At 39.4% G+C, this 18706-nt stretch overlaps 2 protein-coding genes across 2 annotated transcripts in view; both read left to right on the top strand.

Annotated features, from left to right (window-relative positions):
• The window catches only part of rims2a (regulating synaptic membrane exocytosis 2a), a gene marked incomplete in the record, with an annotated part of 256836 nt that extends 250966 nt beyond the window's left edge, over positions 1–5870 (top strand). Inside the window, 5 exon segments of the mRNA XM_037676440.1 lie at positions 3877–4018; positions 4156–4268; positions 4372–4473; positions 4582–4721; positions 4820–5870. Coding sequence (XP_037532368.1) covers positions 3877–4018; positions 4156–4268; positions 4372–4473; positions 4582–4721; positions 4820–5023 — 701 coding nt within the window.
• Positions 5871–14283: 8413 nt separating this feature from the next.
• On the top strand, positions 14284–17701 carry LOC119410234 (dendritic cell-specific transmembrane protein). The gene is made up of 3 exons (XM_037677145.1): positions 14284–15330; positions 17226–17558; positions 17642–17701. Exons 1-3 carry the CDS (start codon positions 14284–14286, stop codon positions 17699–17701), a joined length of 1440 nt encoding a protein of 479 aa, XP_037533073.1.
• The last annotated feature ends 1005 nt before the right edge of the window (positions 17702–18706 follow it).

Genomic DNA, 18706 nt, shown 5'->3' with positions numbered 1-18706 from the left:
ATCTCTTCTCATAAGATCATCTTAATTTAAAACTCTTGAACATGGGATATGCATTCCTTCACAGAATGCTAGGTCTTTCTTTTAGGTTGTTTTATACTGATTGAAGTAAAAAATCTTCTTTATTTATTTGTGTCAGAATGTGATTTCAGATGACCAAAGAATGCAGACTGAAACACAAGAAGTAAAGAATAAATGTGGATGTCATTAACAAGAATATGATGGTAACAGGGCAGCAACAAATTCTGAGACTAAAACAATGAAGAATATGCTAGGACTAAGAAAACATGGAAACGGACAGGCCACTAACAGCATACCATACCATACCACTTTATTAATAAAGCATTTAAAAACAGTAGCAAGGCCAACCAAAGTGCTGTACAGTAAAAACAAAACAAGCAAAGGACAGAGCAAAAAGTGCATAGATCCACAGAGGTAAAGATAAGAACTATATGACTAACATTATAGAATACAGACAAGTTAAAATCATCTCACAGTGTCAAAAGCCAGGAAATAAAAGGGAGTATTTAAACAAGACTAAAAACAGTGAGAGGGAGCCTGCCTGACATGCAGTGGTAACTCAGTCCACAGTTTTGGACCTGCAACCGAGAAGGTTATGTCACGTCTGAGCTTAAAATGAATGCCTGGAACCAATAAAAGCATCTGGTCTGTTGACCTCAGAGCACATTGTGGAACATATGGCTGCAGCAGATCAGCGAGATAGGAGAGGTCAGAACTGTTCAGTGATGTAAAAACATACATACTGTACTCTGTTTTGCCTGTACCAGTTAAAAATTGGGCTGCAGCATTTTGAACCAGTTGTAAACGTACAATAGACGTCTCACTGAATCCAAAAAGAAGCGTGACAGACTGATGAGAAGGTGAGAATCAGGAGTTTAGGCTGGGAGGAGTGATTCCAAGTGGAGTCAGACTAACAAACATCAGAAGCAACTGAGGGCAGAAGGAAAAAGGCTGATAACACAAGTAGACAGTGGGAAACTAAACATAATACAAGGAATCTAAAAAAATCAAAGAACAATAAAAAAGGAAAAAACAACACACTAAGAAGGAAAACAATAAAACAAACAACATCCACAAAAACTCAGATCATGGCAGTTTGATACAAAACATTGTAAGGAAAAATAAATTTCTTGTCATCCAACACTGCCATGTCACAAAGAGGTGACAAAGTTTTCCAGCCAGGCATATAAACAGAATCACTGTCTGTTTTTATTTTGCTGTAAGTAGAGCGCAAACAAAGCAAAGCCACCAACCCTGCTGTGATATTACCATTAAGCAAGAGAGAAAAGCAACGAGTAGCTTTTGCCACGTGAACTCGGAGTGACTGCCATGTGGCTCGAGCTCTCTGTCTGTTCGCCTAATGGCAGTTTATTTACTCAGCTCTCTGTGGATAAGACAGGTGCAGAGAGGTACAGTGTTTTACAAGATAAAATGAAACACACAACATTAATGTGCCACTCAGAAGGAACAAAGATGGAGAAACAAGAGAAAGCAAAAAAATACAAGTGAAGATTAAAAACTGATGGGAAGAGTGGGGAAAGGAGCTCAGTATCTCTGGGTAGAGCTTGTTGAACCGCAAAGCCAGCAGAGGTGCGCCTGAGCATCCCGGCTTTCTGATTGGTAAAGCAAGACAGGGCTCTGTCCCCTCCCCCTACTGAAGAAGGAGGTGCAGCAGGAGCGTCAGAGCCAGACAGCACAAGACTCGAATACCAAAGCTGCGTTTTTCTGAGATGCGGTGTACGGAGCATCAAGGGACTGACAGCTTTATCTATCCCTGATCATCTGCTGCACAGCACCATCTACAACAAGGCTCAGATATTATTTAAATAGAGCTTCAACCAGCTTGGAAAAAGGAGGCCCTTCTCCAAATTTGATTAACTGCATTGAGGAAAACGGCTTCCAGTCATCATGGGCAGGCAGGGGAGTGATACCTCTGCTACAGCTCCTGGGATGCGCGTCCAGTGCTCCCAGAGCAGAATCAGCCTGTCTGCATCGTTTGAAGCCCTGGCTGTCTATTTCCCCTGCATGAACTCATTCGATGAGGAAGACGAAGGTAAGATGATGGATGTGGCAATGTCCCATTATCAGCTGTTTGCTTTAGGACGGGGGCAGCTTTGCAGACTACACTGAATGGAGGCAGTGAAGAAGTGGCTGGAGCTGGAATTAGTGGATAAGATGATCTGAAACTGATTCTGGAGAGAGCTGCAGCAGGTTGAGAGAAGAAAGACATTTAATTAGGATTACAATTCAGTTTAACTGACGAACAATGCTTGAGCTTTGGTAATTGAAAACAGAAATCTAGGGTCAACTGGTCTATGTTTTTAAGAAACACATCCTGCTTTTCTTGTTGCTACCAATAATGGAGGCGTTTGTAAAATGGATGGTTGGGGAGACCAATCAAACCACCATCCAGACCTTCATCTTTTATCCTCAGAAGCAATCCGATCTGATTTTGTAGCTGAAAAGAATGTTAATAAATGCTGGCTGGATCTTTAGCAGTAGTTCCTTTTCAGCTCAAGATGTGATAAACAACGTGAAAAGATTTAAATAATTAATTTTCAAATTACAGTATATGTTACTTTGCTTATTTTATTAGTCTTTAAATGCAAGTTTTGCTATTTGATTAAAATATACGTATACACAATGAGTTGTATGTATGCAATTCTTTTCTACAGTATAAATGATTGGATGTATCTGATGACTACATGTCAGCAGAATGTATTGACATGCACTGAAATAATGTTTTCAGTGCCCATTTATAAGATGTTCCCGGCTAGTGATTGGCTGAGGAGGTCTGCTGCAGACGTAAGAGACGACCTCTGTCACTGCAGCTCCTATTGTAGCGTTTGAAGAGCCGGAAGAGGAGGTGGAGGCCGGCTGCATAACTGAGATTTCAAGGCTGAAAAGCTTCATTAATTGTGTGCGAATGAGAAAAGGACACGGAACCATCCCATTTTTACACACAGCTGGGCTTCTAAATGTTTGAAACTTTCTGTTCCAGACATGTGACATCCTCACAGACTGGAAACATATTGGAGCAAAATGCAATAGAAGCCAAGCAAACTAATTATTTGTCAACAGTTTGCATCCTTTGCTGTTCTGCACTGATCTGATTATAGGTCTGATGTGTTTAATTATTAGACTTTGTGTCTGGTGTTCTTCTGGGAAATATGATCCTGTTCTCGTTTTGCAGCAACTTGATCACAGACAAGCAAAGCAACATTTTGTATGGATAACGTCTGAATGTCTAATAGCCATGCACAAAACATGTAGGGAAATTAGACCTAGATTGCTGGGGGTGGGGGAGGGAGTGTAATTCTCATTGAAACCATAGGACGTATACAAATTATTTTCTGTTTATGTATGAGTTTTAAACCAAGTCCCGGTGCCTTCACGTTGTACATGCTGTAGGTATGTGTATATCTGCCACAGGCAGAACCACGTGGTCTCACATGCACACTGAGTGTAGATGAGCAGCAGCAGGCCTAATGGAGAGAGTCAGCTGTCTTCTTGGATCAGTCAGGATGGCGGTGCGGTAAAGTGGAGGGGTGGAGATAAACCCACTGTGGATCCTGCTATCCCCCTGGAGGCAGATCAGAGGAGGGCTGTATACGCTGCCCTGCTCAGTACAGTACACACACAAACAGCCAGAAGTGTGAAAAGCCTCTTAAACAGAGGAGGAGAATAGTGTAATCATTTTCAGAATAAAAATATGGATTCTCATGTGTGAGCCACTGAAACCATGGGAGTATCACTGATGTGAACGTAACTCGCTGCGTCACATTATGATTCATTAACATGAATTCATAGTTGATGTCCCTCTTCCTCCCCCCTCTTCTTTTTGTCCTGTTTGTGCAGAAGCGGGAGGTAAGAAGTTGCGGAGTACCATCCAGAGGAGCACAGAGACGGGCTTGGCGGTGGAAATGAGGAGCAGGATGACTCGGCAGGCCAGTCGGGAGTCCACAGATGGCAGCATGAACAGCTACAGCTCTGAGGGAAAGTAAGGACATCAGGACTCTCAGCTTCTATTTGTTAGGAAACTGTTTCTACTCAAACTTCGATTTAATGCTGAAACTTACAAACTGATTTACTCTTCATCCACTACCACAAACCGGACGTTGTTTTTCTCTGCTTCAGTCTCATCTTCCCCAGCGTGAGGCTCTCCTCAGATTCTCAGTTCAGCGACTTCCTGGATGGACTCGGTCCCGCCCAACTGGTTGGACGCCAGACTTTAGCTACTCCATCGATGGGTGAGAACAGCTTCTTAATATTTCCATTCAAAATGAATCAAAGTCTTAATTTAGATTTTTTGCATGCATGTTTTATTTATTGTTTTGTTCTTCTGATTTTTAGGAGACATCCAGATAGGTATGGTGGAGAAAAAAGGAGCCCTGGAAATGGAAGTCATTAGAGCACGTGGTCTTGTAGGAAAACCAGGTTCCAAGGCACTGCCAGGTAAATGAGCTTTTTAACGGAACAGATTTTCTTTTTTCACACTTTGCATGATGATAAACGACAAAGCAAGACCAGAAAAATAAAGTACTTCTCTGCTCCTTTTTCAAGCACCATATGTAAAAGTCTACCTTTTGGAAAACGGAGCCTGCATAGCCAAAAAGAAAACTAAAGTAGCAAGAAAAACATTGGATCCTCTTTACCAGCAGCAACTGCCGTTTGAGGAGAGTCCAGGGGGGAAAGTTTTACAGGTAAAAATAAAAAAAAAGAGGGGAAATGATTTTATTTGTTTTCCTTTTGTTGTTTCTGTATTTCTGACAACTGCTTCTTTTTGTCTTTTGCTTCTCAGGTCATCGTTTGGGGTGACTATGGGCGTATGGACCATAAATCCTTCATGGGAGCAGTTCAGATACTGTTAGACGACCTGGACCTGTCCAACATGGTGATTGGCTGGTACAAGCTCTTTCCTCCTTCCTCTCTGGTGGACCCTACTCTGGCCCCACTGACAAGAAGAGCTTCCCAATCTTCACTGGACAGTTTCTCTCGATCATAGCAGCATGTGGACTAATAGCAATGGTGTAGCAGCCAGTGTTGCAGCAACAGGTCACAAGCCCCGGTTACACTGCATGCTTGATGTTGTGTCTTCTGAGCCTGTTTCTCGGGGCACAAACGTGATCCTGTGTTTTAAGCAAAAACGTTGCGCACATTGTGCACGTGGCAAAGTGTGTTGCAAGCACCTAGCAACAAGGATTGCCAGGTATTGTCATTTGGAGGAAGCTGGGATGAACTCCTTAGCACGAGGAACGCATCAGTTCCAGGTTTCCTTCCAATTCGAAGCCATGGGGTCAGCACTGGGAACCACTGAACGAGTTCTACAGGGACCCTTTTCGAATGAAAAAAATCTACTTTTTGTTTTGTCTTTTTTGTTTGTTTGTTTGTTCATTTCTGTTCATTTTAATGTACCTGTATCTTATGGGGGTGACAGTGTTTCTAACCAGATGCTTGGTCACACCATGCCAACAGACCGAGCTATGTAAATGCAGCTTTGGAGACCACCACTTTGAGAGAGGGGTATTTATTATACTCCTCTAAAATGCAGGGGACATGCAGTACGTGCTCAAAGTTTTTGAGCTGATAAATCGATCGATCAGGGGCAATACTGAAGTGGCCACGATCAACCCTCCAGAATATTCAGTAACAATCCAACCCCATGAAAAAAAGTACAATCTTTAGTAGTATTTATTTGTTGATATATTGTATGAAAATCAAATGAGGAAAAAAAAGAAGGTATTTTTCTTGTTTAGTTGATTTGCATGGGCACAAACGTAGCTGAATAAAAAGAAGAAATTTATTTTCTTGAGGCTGCAACTTGCAAAAAAAAAAAAAAAAAGAACAATAAAGAAAAATTAAAATAGGTCAGCCATTTTCAACAATTTATATTATTTTTAAAGATAAAATTTCACTAGTGCATGTTTTCAAGGGGAGTGAATGCAACATCGTAATGAAAAAAGACATTGTTCGTCATTCTTTAAACCGTTCATCAGACAGGCAAATAGGAAAAAACTTAGCTAATTTAAGGGGGGAAGTGACAATGAAAATACATGTTTATTTCATTGTAAAAGGCTTCTGCCTTATAAATATGAACATTATGTGCAAATTGTACGTTTCTTTTTTCTTGTCCAAGGGTACTTCTCGCTGTAGTGTTCATTGCTACCATCGATCAGTCCCCTAATACGTCCAGATTTTAGGACTGCTGGTTGCTTTTCAATTCTGGATTGTTTTACTACGTCTTTTCTGTTTTATTTGATTTGTTTTAACAAGCATGTTGAAAGGGATTTTCTGCAACATGTCTTGGGCACACCTTACAGTAACTTAGCATGTTTTGATAAAGACGATATTTGGAACTTTTGCAGATTCTTGTACAGTGCATGGAAACTTTATTACTTTCCTCCCTCACAAAATAAATTGAGCAGCAAATTAGTTGTTGGTCTCCCATGACCAGTTGAGGTTTTAAAAAACATTCCACCCCCAAAGTCATATTTTCTTTCAGGGTTTTGAGGGGGAAAAAAAAGAAGAAGAATTATTTTATATTTATTGAGGCTGGTGACATAAATTTGATTTTAAGTGTATTTTCTTTTAATATCGTCGACAAACATGCAAAAATGATCTGTACTAGTACACCAAGACATCAATGCCGAATCAAGAGGCAGCAAACATGCAAGAGGTGTTTGTTGCTTTAAGTTTTACAGGCTCCTTTAGTGACGATGAGCAAATCACAAGTTTAACTAATACGGGATATTGCCACAATGTGTTTTTTTTTTCTTTGTGTGTTTAAATGAAAATAAAATTATGTTAATATATTTTTGTTAATTTTATTTAAAAGCCAAGACCAGTTTATTTTTTATTTTCTATTTTTAATAATAAAAAATATATACTTCTCAATTTTGGGAAGTATACGAGTCCTATAACTGCAGTATGTCTGAATGAAAATGGACTGAGGCGTTATTCCTTTTCCACAAGAGGATATTAAAAGTCCAAAACTTGTCGCTGTAACAGAATACAGTATATATTTTCAGTTTCCCTTTCTCTGTACATATCTTTAGATGTCAGAATTTAATAACAGACTACCATAAACAGGTTCAGAGACTCTTCTGGAACAGGAAAAATGCCTCGTGATGACAAAGACATATGTTATTTATGCTTTTGAATGCCTTTTTAATTTGATCTTTCTGGTGCAATGTGTTAATACCAAGGCTATGTCTTGGTGAAGTATGGTTGAGTACAGAGATTTATGTAAGTTATTTTTCAAATTAAAAATAAAAGAAATTGATATTACATTGATGCCAAGAGTTGAGTAGTGATTAAAACCTGCCCGTCACCTTTAGGCCTGAGTTTAACGAAGATTATTTTGTGATGAGAAAGGATGGAATCTGTTAGTTTTATTGTTCATTGAAAATAAAGTTATGCAAGAGCTCACTCCAGGACAGGAGTATGTTTTGGGTATGACTGTCAGCTACTACCACGTCAAATTTTACATCAGTACATGCAAAATTGGCTGACTTCAAGCCATTTTTGTTTTATCAGGTCAGTTTGGTAGTAGAAGTCATATTGAATTATGTTTGTTAGTTGTAGATGTACAACCAATGGTTGCTTTCAGAAAAAAAAATCAAAATTTGTCCAGTGATTCACGAGATATTTTGCTAACAGACAAGTAAAGTTCTTTGTGTTGTTATCATTGTATGTTCCCACACAATGGCGAAATGTGTTCTCTGCATTTAACCTATTGCACCTGAGATACACCCAGGTGGAGCAGTGGGCAGCTGTGTGGGCGCCCGGGGAGTAATTGGGGGTTGGGTGTCTTGCTCAAGGACACCACGACATGTGGGAATGGCTGGGGATCGAGTCTGGGACTTTCGGGTCCTGGGTCAGCTGCCCTGCCTCTACCACATCTTGCCCCCCCCCCCCCCCACACACACACACAGTTTACTCCAATAGTTATTGGCAACATTTTAAACAAAGATCTACGATCAGCTCTTAGGTACTACCAAACCAAACTTTTGCTCAACTGCATTAAAACTGACAAAGTTAAATGTTTTTGTGTGTTTGCTAAATTTGGTTAGATGTGCCATCTTGACTTAGATTGATCATAAAAGTTAATCGTTTGTAGATGTACATCTAATGATTAGTTTTGTGAGAGTTGTGTTAAAATCTGTCCTCTGTTTCATGAGCTAATTAAAGACAGACACAGTATCTATGGCTCACCAACAAACTAAAATAATAAAGATTTAAAGTCAGTAATTTACTAATACATTTCCATAACAAATAAAACATTGTGTAGTAGTAGTTTGGGCTGGTGTGTGTTCGGAGGACATGGAATTAGTCATCTACAAATTTTAGGCCCTAACTCCACCACATCATTATTACAATAAGTTTTATTTGCAATAAAGAGCCTTACCTTGACCAGTTTCTATCCATTTTTTCATAATTTTCTAATATAATCTAAGCCACATTAAGAAAACTAGCTCAGACTTGTGCTTTCTTCTATATTCTAACAATACAACAATCTAAAGCTTAGAGCTAATAGCTAATGTCAACATGCTGATACGCTTAAAGACAAAACTTGAATACCGATACAAGAGGAAATAAGCTTAGCATCTTTGAAAACTCATATTAACTAACAAAAATAAAATAAATTGTAGAAATATTATTATACTTCAATGCCAAGCTCTGACTGTTATTTTAGATAAACATCTATCTAATGTACTGATATCAGAACTGTAGACAATAATTCATCCAGACCAGCCCAAGAATCAAAAAACAAATACCAGTGCATGTCTGTGCATTGAGAGCCTGTACAGTATACGTTACAAGAGGAGCAAAGCAGGAGTTAAAAAAAGGCCTAATTGATGTTGAAAATTGTGTAGCTATGTTACTGTAATGTGCTTGGGCAAGACTCATCAATTTCAATTCAATTCAGTTTATTTATATAGCGTCAAATCACACCAGAAGTCGTCTCAGGGCACTGAACAGAAAGATTCACATACATACAAAAACCACTTAGTAAAGTTCTCTATCTAAGGAAGCCATTACATTGAATCTTCACTTTGTCACACTTTCCCATTCTGAGCAAGCACAAAGGCAACAGTGGAAAGGAAAAACTCCCTTTTAACAGGAAGAAACCTCCAGCAGAACCAGGCTCAGGACAAGTGGCCAGCTGCTTTGACCAGCTGAGTTTGAGAGGAAGGAAGGAGAGACAAACACAGAATGACAGGCCCAGATGTAGGTGCATGTGTACTCCCTATTCGAAGAAAGACAAAAAAAACACGTCAAGGATAAAAATAATTGCAAATACCAAACGGAGAGTAGAGTAAGTAAAGAAGCAGAGTGAGGAAATGTGGTCAGTTTGTCCTCCAGCAGTCTAAGCACATAGCAGCATTACTAAAGGATAGTTCAGGAAACCCAAGCCGACCCTAACTATAGGATTTATCAAAAAGCAAAGACTTAAGCCAACACTTAAAAGTAGATGATGTGTCAGCCTCACGGACAGAAACTGGAAGTTGGTTCCACATGAAAGGAGCCTGATAACTGAAAGCTCTGCTACCCATTTGGCTAAATCAAAGGAGGTAAAGAGACTAGTATGGACAGATAAAGGACAAGTGTGTGCATTCAGTAGAGGAGCAGCACACTGAGGAAATATATCTCAAACAAACTGAGGGGAGAGCTTCCAGTGGTTGAGGCAGCACCCTTTTTGGATCGAGGGCGTCATTCTCAGTCATTTAGGGATATTTGTGACAGCAAGGTGGATAAGTGATCCTGTGTGAGGAGGGGAGGCTGGGTGTCTGCCTTAGAAGAATCCATTCAGAGGACCTATCTTAACCTTGTTAGATTTTTCTACCTGACTTATTGAGCAATCAGGACTCCTTTAGACAGTAAGTGCTGGGCTTTAGCTGGGTGCAGTGCAGACACCATCTTGCTGTCCTGCTACTGTGGGCTGCTGTTCCTGTTGGAGGCTCTGATCTGGTGTGGAGCCAATCCAGGCAGTCCAGTCATCGTCCAGCCAAGTCAGTCCCCGGGGTGTAGGATGGCGTCACAAACTCAGACCCCAGGGAGGGGTCTCGGCAGCTGGGCAAGCTAAGTGAACTCATTTTATCTTTATGTAAGGCCTCTATTTTAGCTTGGGGTGAAAAATGGGTGGAAGACTTTGGTTTAATAGGACAAGACAGTTTTATAAATCCTTTAACCTGTAGAATTTGGGTGTTGTGGTTACAGTGCCTCTAGAGGAGGGTGTTGGCAGCAACTTGCTGTGGATAATTTGTAATAGGTCACCTTAAAATACTTGTAGTGGTGGAATCTGGATCATAAACTGCCCTTGATATCCAGTTCTGTTTTATGGTTGTATCCTTCACCTTTTTATTTTTAGGAACCTTTAATTAAGTAATAAAAAGCCTTTATTTTCTTAACCTCCTGGTATGTGTGTGGTAATTACTTGAAGGTCCTGACATGTTCAGGCAAGATTTTCTGCCTGTGTGACTCACAAAATGTATTACATTTTGATAAAATGTAGGATGGAATCAATTACCATATGTAGTCAGGGAAATGTGTTTTTGGTCTACTGATCCCATAATTTTACAAGTTTAAAATTTTAAAATCTGTTATTTCAGACCACTGAGGAGATAAAAATGGTTATTAATCCCCTACAACCAAGTCTAGATTCTGGTTCCCGCTAACTGATTATGTCTGATATGGCTTTCAAACACCAAAATACATTACAACAAAGACTGGTCCATCCCAAAGATCCAGTCCCCCGGCACAGAGTAATATTGTGTATGCTGTTTAGTGTCAGGAGGGCTGTGATCAGTCTTATATCAGGGAAACTAAACAGCCACTGGCCAAAAGGATGAACTAGCACAGAAGATCAACAGCATCAGGCCAAGACTCTGCAGTCTACACTCATCTGCAGGCCAGAGGTCACTCTTTCAGGGATGAAGATGTGCACATCTTTGATAGAGAGGAACAATGGTAGTTGGAGAGGAGTGAATGAAATCATCTTTGTGAAGAGAACCCATCCATCGTTAAACAGACCTCTGTATCCAACCTTCGTAACATTAGCCATCTTTCACTGCCATCCTTGTCCACAGTCTTGTAATGTCCCAGATCGATTTATTGTAACTCCTTTCTTTTTGGCCTTTCAATAAATCACTTCATAAGCTACAGATGGTTCAGAACTCTGCTGCCTGTGTCATCACCCAAACCTCCTCCTATAACCACATCACTCCTGTCCTGCAGAAGCTTCACTGGATCCTGGTTAAATGTTATATCATCTTCAAAATTCTTCTTCGCACTTTGCTGCCCCCAAATTTGGCTCAGTGGTTAGCACTGTTGCCTCACAACAAGAAGGTCTTGGGTTCAAGTCCCCAGTTGGACCTGGGGTCTTTCTGTGTGGAATTTGCATGTTCGTCTCATGATTGTGTGGGTTTTCTCTGGGTACTCCAGTTTCCTCCCACAGTCTGTCTTGTTAGTCATGTTAGAGTCTGTCTTCAGGCCCAGGCCTCCCTTGCAAAAGAGATCTGTGGTCTCAATGGGATTTGCCTGGTTAAATAAAGGTTTATAAATAAATAACTACTTTGGGGGCAGATGTGTTGAGTGGTTAGAGCAGTCATCCTCCAATTGGAGAGTTGGGGGTTCGATTCTACAAGCAGTCATATGTTGAAGTGTCCCTGGGCAAGACACCGAACCCCTCATTGCCTCCTATGTGTGTCTCATCCATGTATGGATGTGATCTAATAGCACTGATTAGTCTCTACAGGATGATTTATTTAATTACTTTGTAGAGCTGTAGCAGTTCTGTGGTGTGGATAGGAAAATGAGAGCACAGACTGTGTTGTAAAGCACTTCGAGTATCTTGATTAGACAGAAAGGCGCTATATAAGTACAGTCCTTTTACCCTTTACTTTTAAACCATCCATCTTGCCCCTCCATACTTATCTGACCAACAGATCTCCATCCCCTCGTGCTCCTTTAGATCTATTTCCTCCCTCTGTAGGATTCCTGCATTTTCCAGCCACCACTCCAAACCTGCTGTAAATTGGGAAGGACTGCTCTACTGAGCAGAAAACCTCCTGCCAGATACTCTCCCAGTGCTGTGAAATTACCTACCATCTGCAACTTCCAAGTCCTACCTGTATGAGTCTTCCAAGACCTCCTCGCTCCTTGTGACTCTCCTATGGATAGATATTGGCCCTTGAAACAATCAAACAAGTACCTGAAATCAACAACACTCTACCAGGGACAACCTGCTCTTCTCTCCTCCTCTGAATCTTCATCTCTCTCCCATGGAAAACCTGGAACCTCATCTCCCCTTCCTCTCTGGCTTCATCTACAAGACATAACAGTAAGAAATAATTATCTGCTGTTTATCAGTCATTGCTGCAAATCTAAAATCATACAAGATAATTCACCTTGTCCCTTTTCCCTTCCAGCTCTGAAGCTGCTGCACCTGTAAATAAAATCACTTTCATGTTTCTGCCTTTGTTATTCTGCCAATGCCCAGTCTTCACCCACAGCTCAATCAGCATTTATGCCCTGCACCTGTTGCCCATTTTATATAAGAGCTCCATCCACTCAGGTTCTCTGCCAGATTATCAAACCCTTCATGGTACTAGATGTCTAACACTTCATGCACAATCTTGTCTGATTCTCTCGTCTAGACCCCACACCCGTCATCTGGATTTACCACTCTGCTTGTACCCCATCTGATCTTGTTCTGCCCTTCTGATCTTGGTAACAACTACTCCTTCTGGTTTATGGATTATGGATTATGGACTGCCCACTGGATTTGTTCTTGGACCTCTGGTTCCCTGTGCTTGACCCCTGCTTCATCTTTTGGACCACGACCCTGGATTTCCCCACTGTTCCAGTTGTCCACAGCATTAAGTTGCAGCTGCTCCTCCACCAGTTTCAATGACATCATCATATCAAGCTTAGACACCTTATCTGCCTGAGAAGATTTATCCACAAACTGGACCGTGACTCCCATTAGCAGCTACAAAATAATAAACATTTTGACTCTTCTAGGTGTCTGGCTGTTGGAAAAACTTGATCTTTGTCAATTGCTTACCTTTTGTACACCTGGTTCTGCCTTCTTCTCAGTCTGTCTCTCAGTCTCTTTAGAATGATTTGTTCAATTAGCTTTGTAGAGATCTAGAGTGCTGTATGAACGGGTAAATGAGGACACAGATTGTAGTGTAAAGCGCTTTGAGTATCTCAATAAGATAGAAAGGCGCTATATAAGTACAGTCCATTTACCATTATTGAGCATGAACCTTGGTGGAATTTGCTATACTATTTTTTTTTTCTGCTGAATGTTGGTGTTTAGCTGCACAGTGTTCTTGTGTGTCCTGAAAGGCACTTTTAAATAAAATTTATTATTATTATTATTATTATTATTATTATTATTATTATTATTATTATTTAAGTCCTTAAATTGTAAAGGGTTATGCTTTATTTTTCCCATGACTGTAGTTTATGATAGAATTTGCAACACTGCAAGAAAACCCAACTAGCTTCTTTTCTTAGGAATATTTTCACTTAACATTTTATGCATTTTGTTTCTTTTCAATTCTTTGTTCCTTTTTACTGCTGAGAATAGTATTACATGAAGAAAAAGAAGACATTTCAGTTATTTCCTGTATGTTCCCCAAGTTCTACCCCCCCCCCCCCCAAAAAAAAAAAGTTGTTTAAATTCATCAAACCCTGAATATTTTGACAATGTACAGAGTTGTGTAATGAAACCATCGACTCTTGACACTGAACAAAGCTGAGAGTCAGTCGCTGGTAAATTTCAGTCTCACATCAGCCTGCCTTTACTTCTGCTTTTGTAAAAATAAATAAAACAAAATGAGGGATGACTGAGAGATGACATGTCGGAAGTTTGACCACGGTGGAGTAGTAGTTCCTGTCTGTGGTGTATTTAAGGAGACATTCAGCACAACACGATTCAGTTCAACAAGTTGGCTTCATTACTTATTTATTAGCAAATTAGTATTATATAATCATCTAATTTTACACATAAATCTGACTATGGATATGAACTGGGACATGAATTGAAATCAATTCTACTGAATTTGAATAAATGTATGTAGACTTGCTATTAGTCTAATGGAATAAGTTTATCTCTGGGGTTGCAGGAGTAAACTGAGTTAAACTCTGGTGAAGGTAAAGTGAACACCTTCAGTAAAAGAGTTCAGATGTTTCCAGGTTTTCTGTTTTGACCTCATTGTCTTGTTTTTCCTTGCAGAACCTCAGATACTCAGGATGCTGTTTTTGTGGGTTACTGTGAAGCAAAGCTTTCAGGAGGTCACTTCTCTGGCTCTAGATGTTTTTATCACCGGTCAGAGAAAAGGCTGGAGAAGAACTGCTCTCCTCATCTCCACCTGCAGCATATCAAGCCTCCTGCTCAGCTCTCTGCTCCTCCTCTACCTCCTCTTCACTCTGGACTACGAGCTCTCAGTGGCTGGAGGGATCGCCGGCTGCTTCTGGGTTCTGCTGACTTCTGCCTCTGTCCTGTCCAAAAGAGTGAGGTGTTTGGGAACTCTGTTCGTAATTTCTATTTTCATGAAGAAGAGTCGGAACCTGCTTCTGACAGCTGGAACAAGTTTAGTTGTTCTGAAAAATATAAAGAACACTGTGGAGAACCTCAAACGTCTGGTCCAGAGTATGATCTGCAACCTGAAGGCAAAGAAAGCGTCCATCACTGCTCCGTTCAGTAACTACATCAAGATGTTGAAGTGGATAGGAAGCTTACTCAAAGGGGTTACAGATCTCGATGTGGTCAAATTCAACTCTCAGCTCAAAGTTTCCCCCAGAATAGAATCGGAAAACTTCAAGCTGAAACTGAGCGAGGCAGAGGAGAAGCTGAATGAGACGGTGAAACACGTTCAGGCCGTTGTGGCTACAGTCTCCTCGGTTTCTGAGAGGCTACTTCCTGCCGTCAGCTTCCTCGTGCTCATGCTGGTCATAGCCCTTCACATTAAGAAATACTGCAACAACGTGAAGTATGAAAACAGGTTCATCAGCAGAAAGTTTGTCCTTTTTGATGAGAAGCAGAAGGCTGAAGGAAAGCCTCACGTCCTCCCCCTCACAGCAGAGGAGGAGAAGCTGTACCCCTTCATCCCCTCGGCTCGTCCCACCATCAGAGAGGGGAAGGCTGTTCTCAGATTCGGAGCCCCAGTGATCTCCCACGTTGTCACCTGGATCATTTTCATGACCGTGGATGCCTTATTGTACTGCTTCATTGATATAGTTACAAAAAAGTTATCAGAGCTGAAGCCTTTCCACGTCCCCCTGATCATTAGTTTTAAAGTAAGTATTGTAAAACCATATTTCATGTTTATGGTGTGACTGTTTATGAAGCATCCACACTGTTGTGATCCATTTTTCTTCCGTATGTTTTTCAACTTGATTCTCGTCCCTCAGTTTTCAAGTTATTTCAACAAATCAAATCAAAACGTTCAGCTCGTTCAGGAAAATCCTGCTATGACTTTTGGTATTGGTGCAACTTTAGTTTTTTTATATTTAGCCTTTTCTGCCAGATTTTTCTCATAGAAAATTAATTAAGCTCATTTTACTTCCTTCATATCTTTAGATCTGTTTACAACCATTTACTGCTCCTTTCACATTTTGTTCTGGTTAAGCTTCTTTCAGCTTCCTTGTGCAAATTTAAACTTTTTTTCAGCTATTTTCAGCTAATTTCAGCTGTTTTTCTAGCTGTTTTGTGCTCCATTCAGATTCTTTCTGTTAACTGCAACATGTTTATGCTTCTAACTTCTTTCTACTAATTTCAGCTTGTTATGCTCCTTTCAGCTTAATTCTGTAAATTTCAACATTTTCTACTATTTCAGCTACTATATAGGCGTTTTATGCTAATTTAAGCTTTTTCAGCTAATTCCACATTTTTGGACTCACTTCCACTTTTTTCTACCTAATTCAGCAAAAATGCGCTCTCTCCACTTCCTTCTTGTAATTTTAGCTACTTTCTGAATTTCTTTAGCTGCTTTTCAGCTGTTTTTGCTATATTCAGCTTTTTTCAGATACATTCCACTTTTTGTGCACATTTTTGCTTCTTTCAGCATAATTTGGCAAACATGTTCTTTCTGCTTTCTTCTGCTAATTTAAACTTGTTCTACCTTTTCAGCTAATTTCAGCTGTTTTCAGATAAATTTAAAATTTTCCTGGTAATATCTGCTATTTGCAGCAATATTAATTTATTTCTGCTAATTTCAGCTTGTTATGCTAGTTTCAGCTTATTCCTGATAGTTTCAATTATTTCATCTACTATTTGGCCTTTTTGTGCTAAATTTAGCTTTTTTAGCTAATACCCCCCCCCCCCCCTTTTTTTTCTTTTTTTTTTTTTTTTTTTCTTTTTAGCTCATTTCAGCTCCTTCCACGTCTTTCTGGTCACTTAAAGTCCTTTCTACCTTTTAAGCAACTTTTCAGCATTTTTTTTTTTTTTTGCTAAGTTCAGCTTTTTCTTGTTGTTAAAGATTTACTCATTATTGTGCTAATTTCTGCTTATTTTAACCCAATTCAGCAAATATGTGTTCTTTCTGCTTTCTTCTGCTAACTTAGGCTTGTTTTTCCATTTCAGCTACATTTCTGCATGTTTTTTAGCTGATGTCAGCTGTTTTTAAGCAAGTTCTTCAGCAATAAGCATTCACACTGCATTTTTGCAGGAAATGCAATTTCTCTAGTTTTATTAGTGTGTATTTATTTTAACATTCATATTATTATGATATAGTTTTTGTTCTTCCATCCATACATCTGTGAACTTTCTCTTGTCCAGACGATAACTTCTGATCCCTCAAGATAATTCAATGATACTTAATACGCATCATCACTAGATGGAGTGTCACGTACACTTTTCATCACCCCAGCTGTAAGGTCAAGGTCACAACTCAAGGTCAATGTTAAAACAAGGTTTTGCTTGTCTGGAGCTTAACTTCTGATTTGCTCAACATAATTTAAAGAAACTTGATACAAATTCGTACCACCAAACAAAGTGTCACATGATCTTTTCAACACACAAATTTCAAGGTCAAAGTCACACATCAAGATCAAATCTTATTCAGGGTTTTTGCCTGTCCAAGCCATTCCCATGGATTGCTGTATATTAGTTTGTCAGCGAGCATGTCATGCTCTGTATGCAGTACTCTCATCTATCACTGTCATCCAAAGACTTTACTGTCGATCTGTTTCAGGGGGTTGCAACTTTTATCGGCATACCATTTGATAAGGAAAACCAACAGAAGGACTTTTCTTACTCTGTGACCCTGTTTGAGGAAGAGTGCCTCCCTGAGCCTGAGCTGCTGCTGTTTAACTCGGTGTTCCCCCTCAGCGCCATCCTCCTCACCCTGCTCATCATGTCTCTGATGGCAGCTAAAGTTTCCCAGCTCCGACTGATGGTCTGCGAACGATTCTTTACCGCCACGGGAGACACGAGAGTGGAGTACCTTCATCGCAAAATCCTGAGGAGGAGGAGAAAACTGAGGATGGAAAATGACGACTGTAGCTTTAAATCATTTATTGTGAAGGTTTGTTTTTACAAAAGATGCAATTTAATATGTTTGAACATGTCACCTTTTTATAAGTGATCTTTCTTTTCTTGTTTCATCAGCCACATTTCTGGTGCCCGATGCTCTTCTGTCCCAAAGACGATCCTCAGAGCATTGCTTAAAAAAATCTTTCTGCTTGGAACGTCCACCACTGCTCTGTTCATCCATCTGGGATGTGAATTATTGAAGTGATTTGTTCTCAGAAGATGAGTTTTGATTGTACCATAACATTTCCCTTTATTCAGTCTGGTTGATCAGTATATTTATTTATTTGGTTAAATGTTTGGAGAATTGTGATTAAATTTCTCTTCATCAAAAGCTGAATGGTGAAGTGGAGAACTCTGAAAAATTGGGACCAATTGAAAAGCTGTTCACCTAAACACTTTGTTTTTGACAACACTATAAGCTATGAAGAGAAGAACGACCTCATCCTCACAGACAAGACCAAAGAAATCATATTTGGAGTTCAGGAAGAACCCTCCCCCATTACAGCCTCTCTTTTATTTATTTATTTATTTATTTATTTGTTTATTCATTCATTCATTTATTAATTAATTTAAAATAAGCAAAATAAACAAAACATTCATCAAAAAGAAAAAACATTGAAAGAAAAGGGTGCAGAAAGAAAAATAAATCCTTATAATATCTGCCCCTTATATAAAAAATATAAAATAGCTACAAACAAACAACAACTCAGGCTTGAAAACATTCTCCAAAGTGAAAACAAAAATATTAGACATCCTTCACACGGCACCATACTTTCCCAACAACTTTAATTTAATCATCTTTTTTAAACATATAAATTGTTTTGGAAATGTTTATGGCGATATCAAAGCAATTCCATAATCCTGTTCCCTGAATTACAACACAGCTCCTTCAGACCAGTTCTAAATGGAGGTTTTACAAACATTTACATTCCCTTAAGGTTATAATGACTATTTTTTATTTAAAAAAAAATTAATTGAATATTTGGGGCTAATATTTTTATGAGCTTTATACATGACTTTTAAAATACTATATTCAACCAAATCATAAAATTTTAATAATTTCAACTAATGAAATAATATATTTGTTGGGTGACCATAGCACTTCCTACTAATAATCCTTATAGCTCTTTTTTTAAAAAA

The sequence above is a fragment of the Nematolebias whitei genome, chromosome 5 (genome assembly GCF_014905685.2).
Source record: "Nematolebias whitei isolate Nwh7 chromosome 5, NemWhi1, whole genome shotgun sequence".
Lineage (NCBI taxonomy): Eukaryota > Metazoa > Chordata > Actinopteri > Cyprinodontiformes > Rivulidae > Nematolebias > Nematolebias whitei.
The sequence above is the reverse complement of the archived record's forward strand: the minus strand, read 5'-3'. Positions and strand labels throughout refer to the sequence as shown.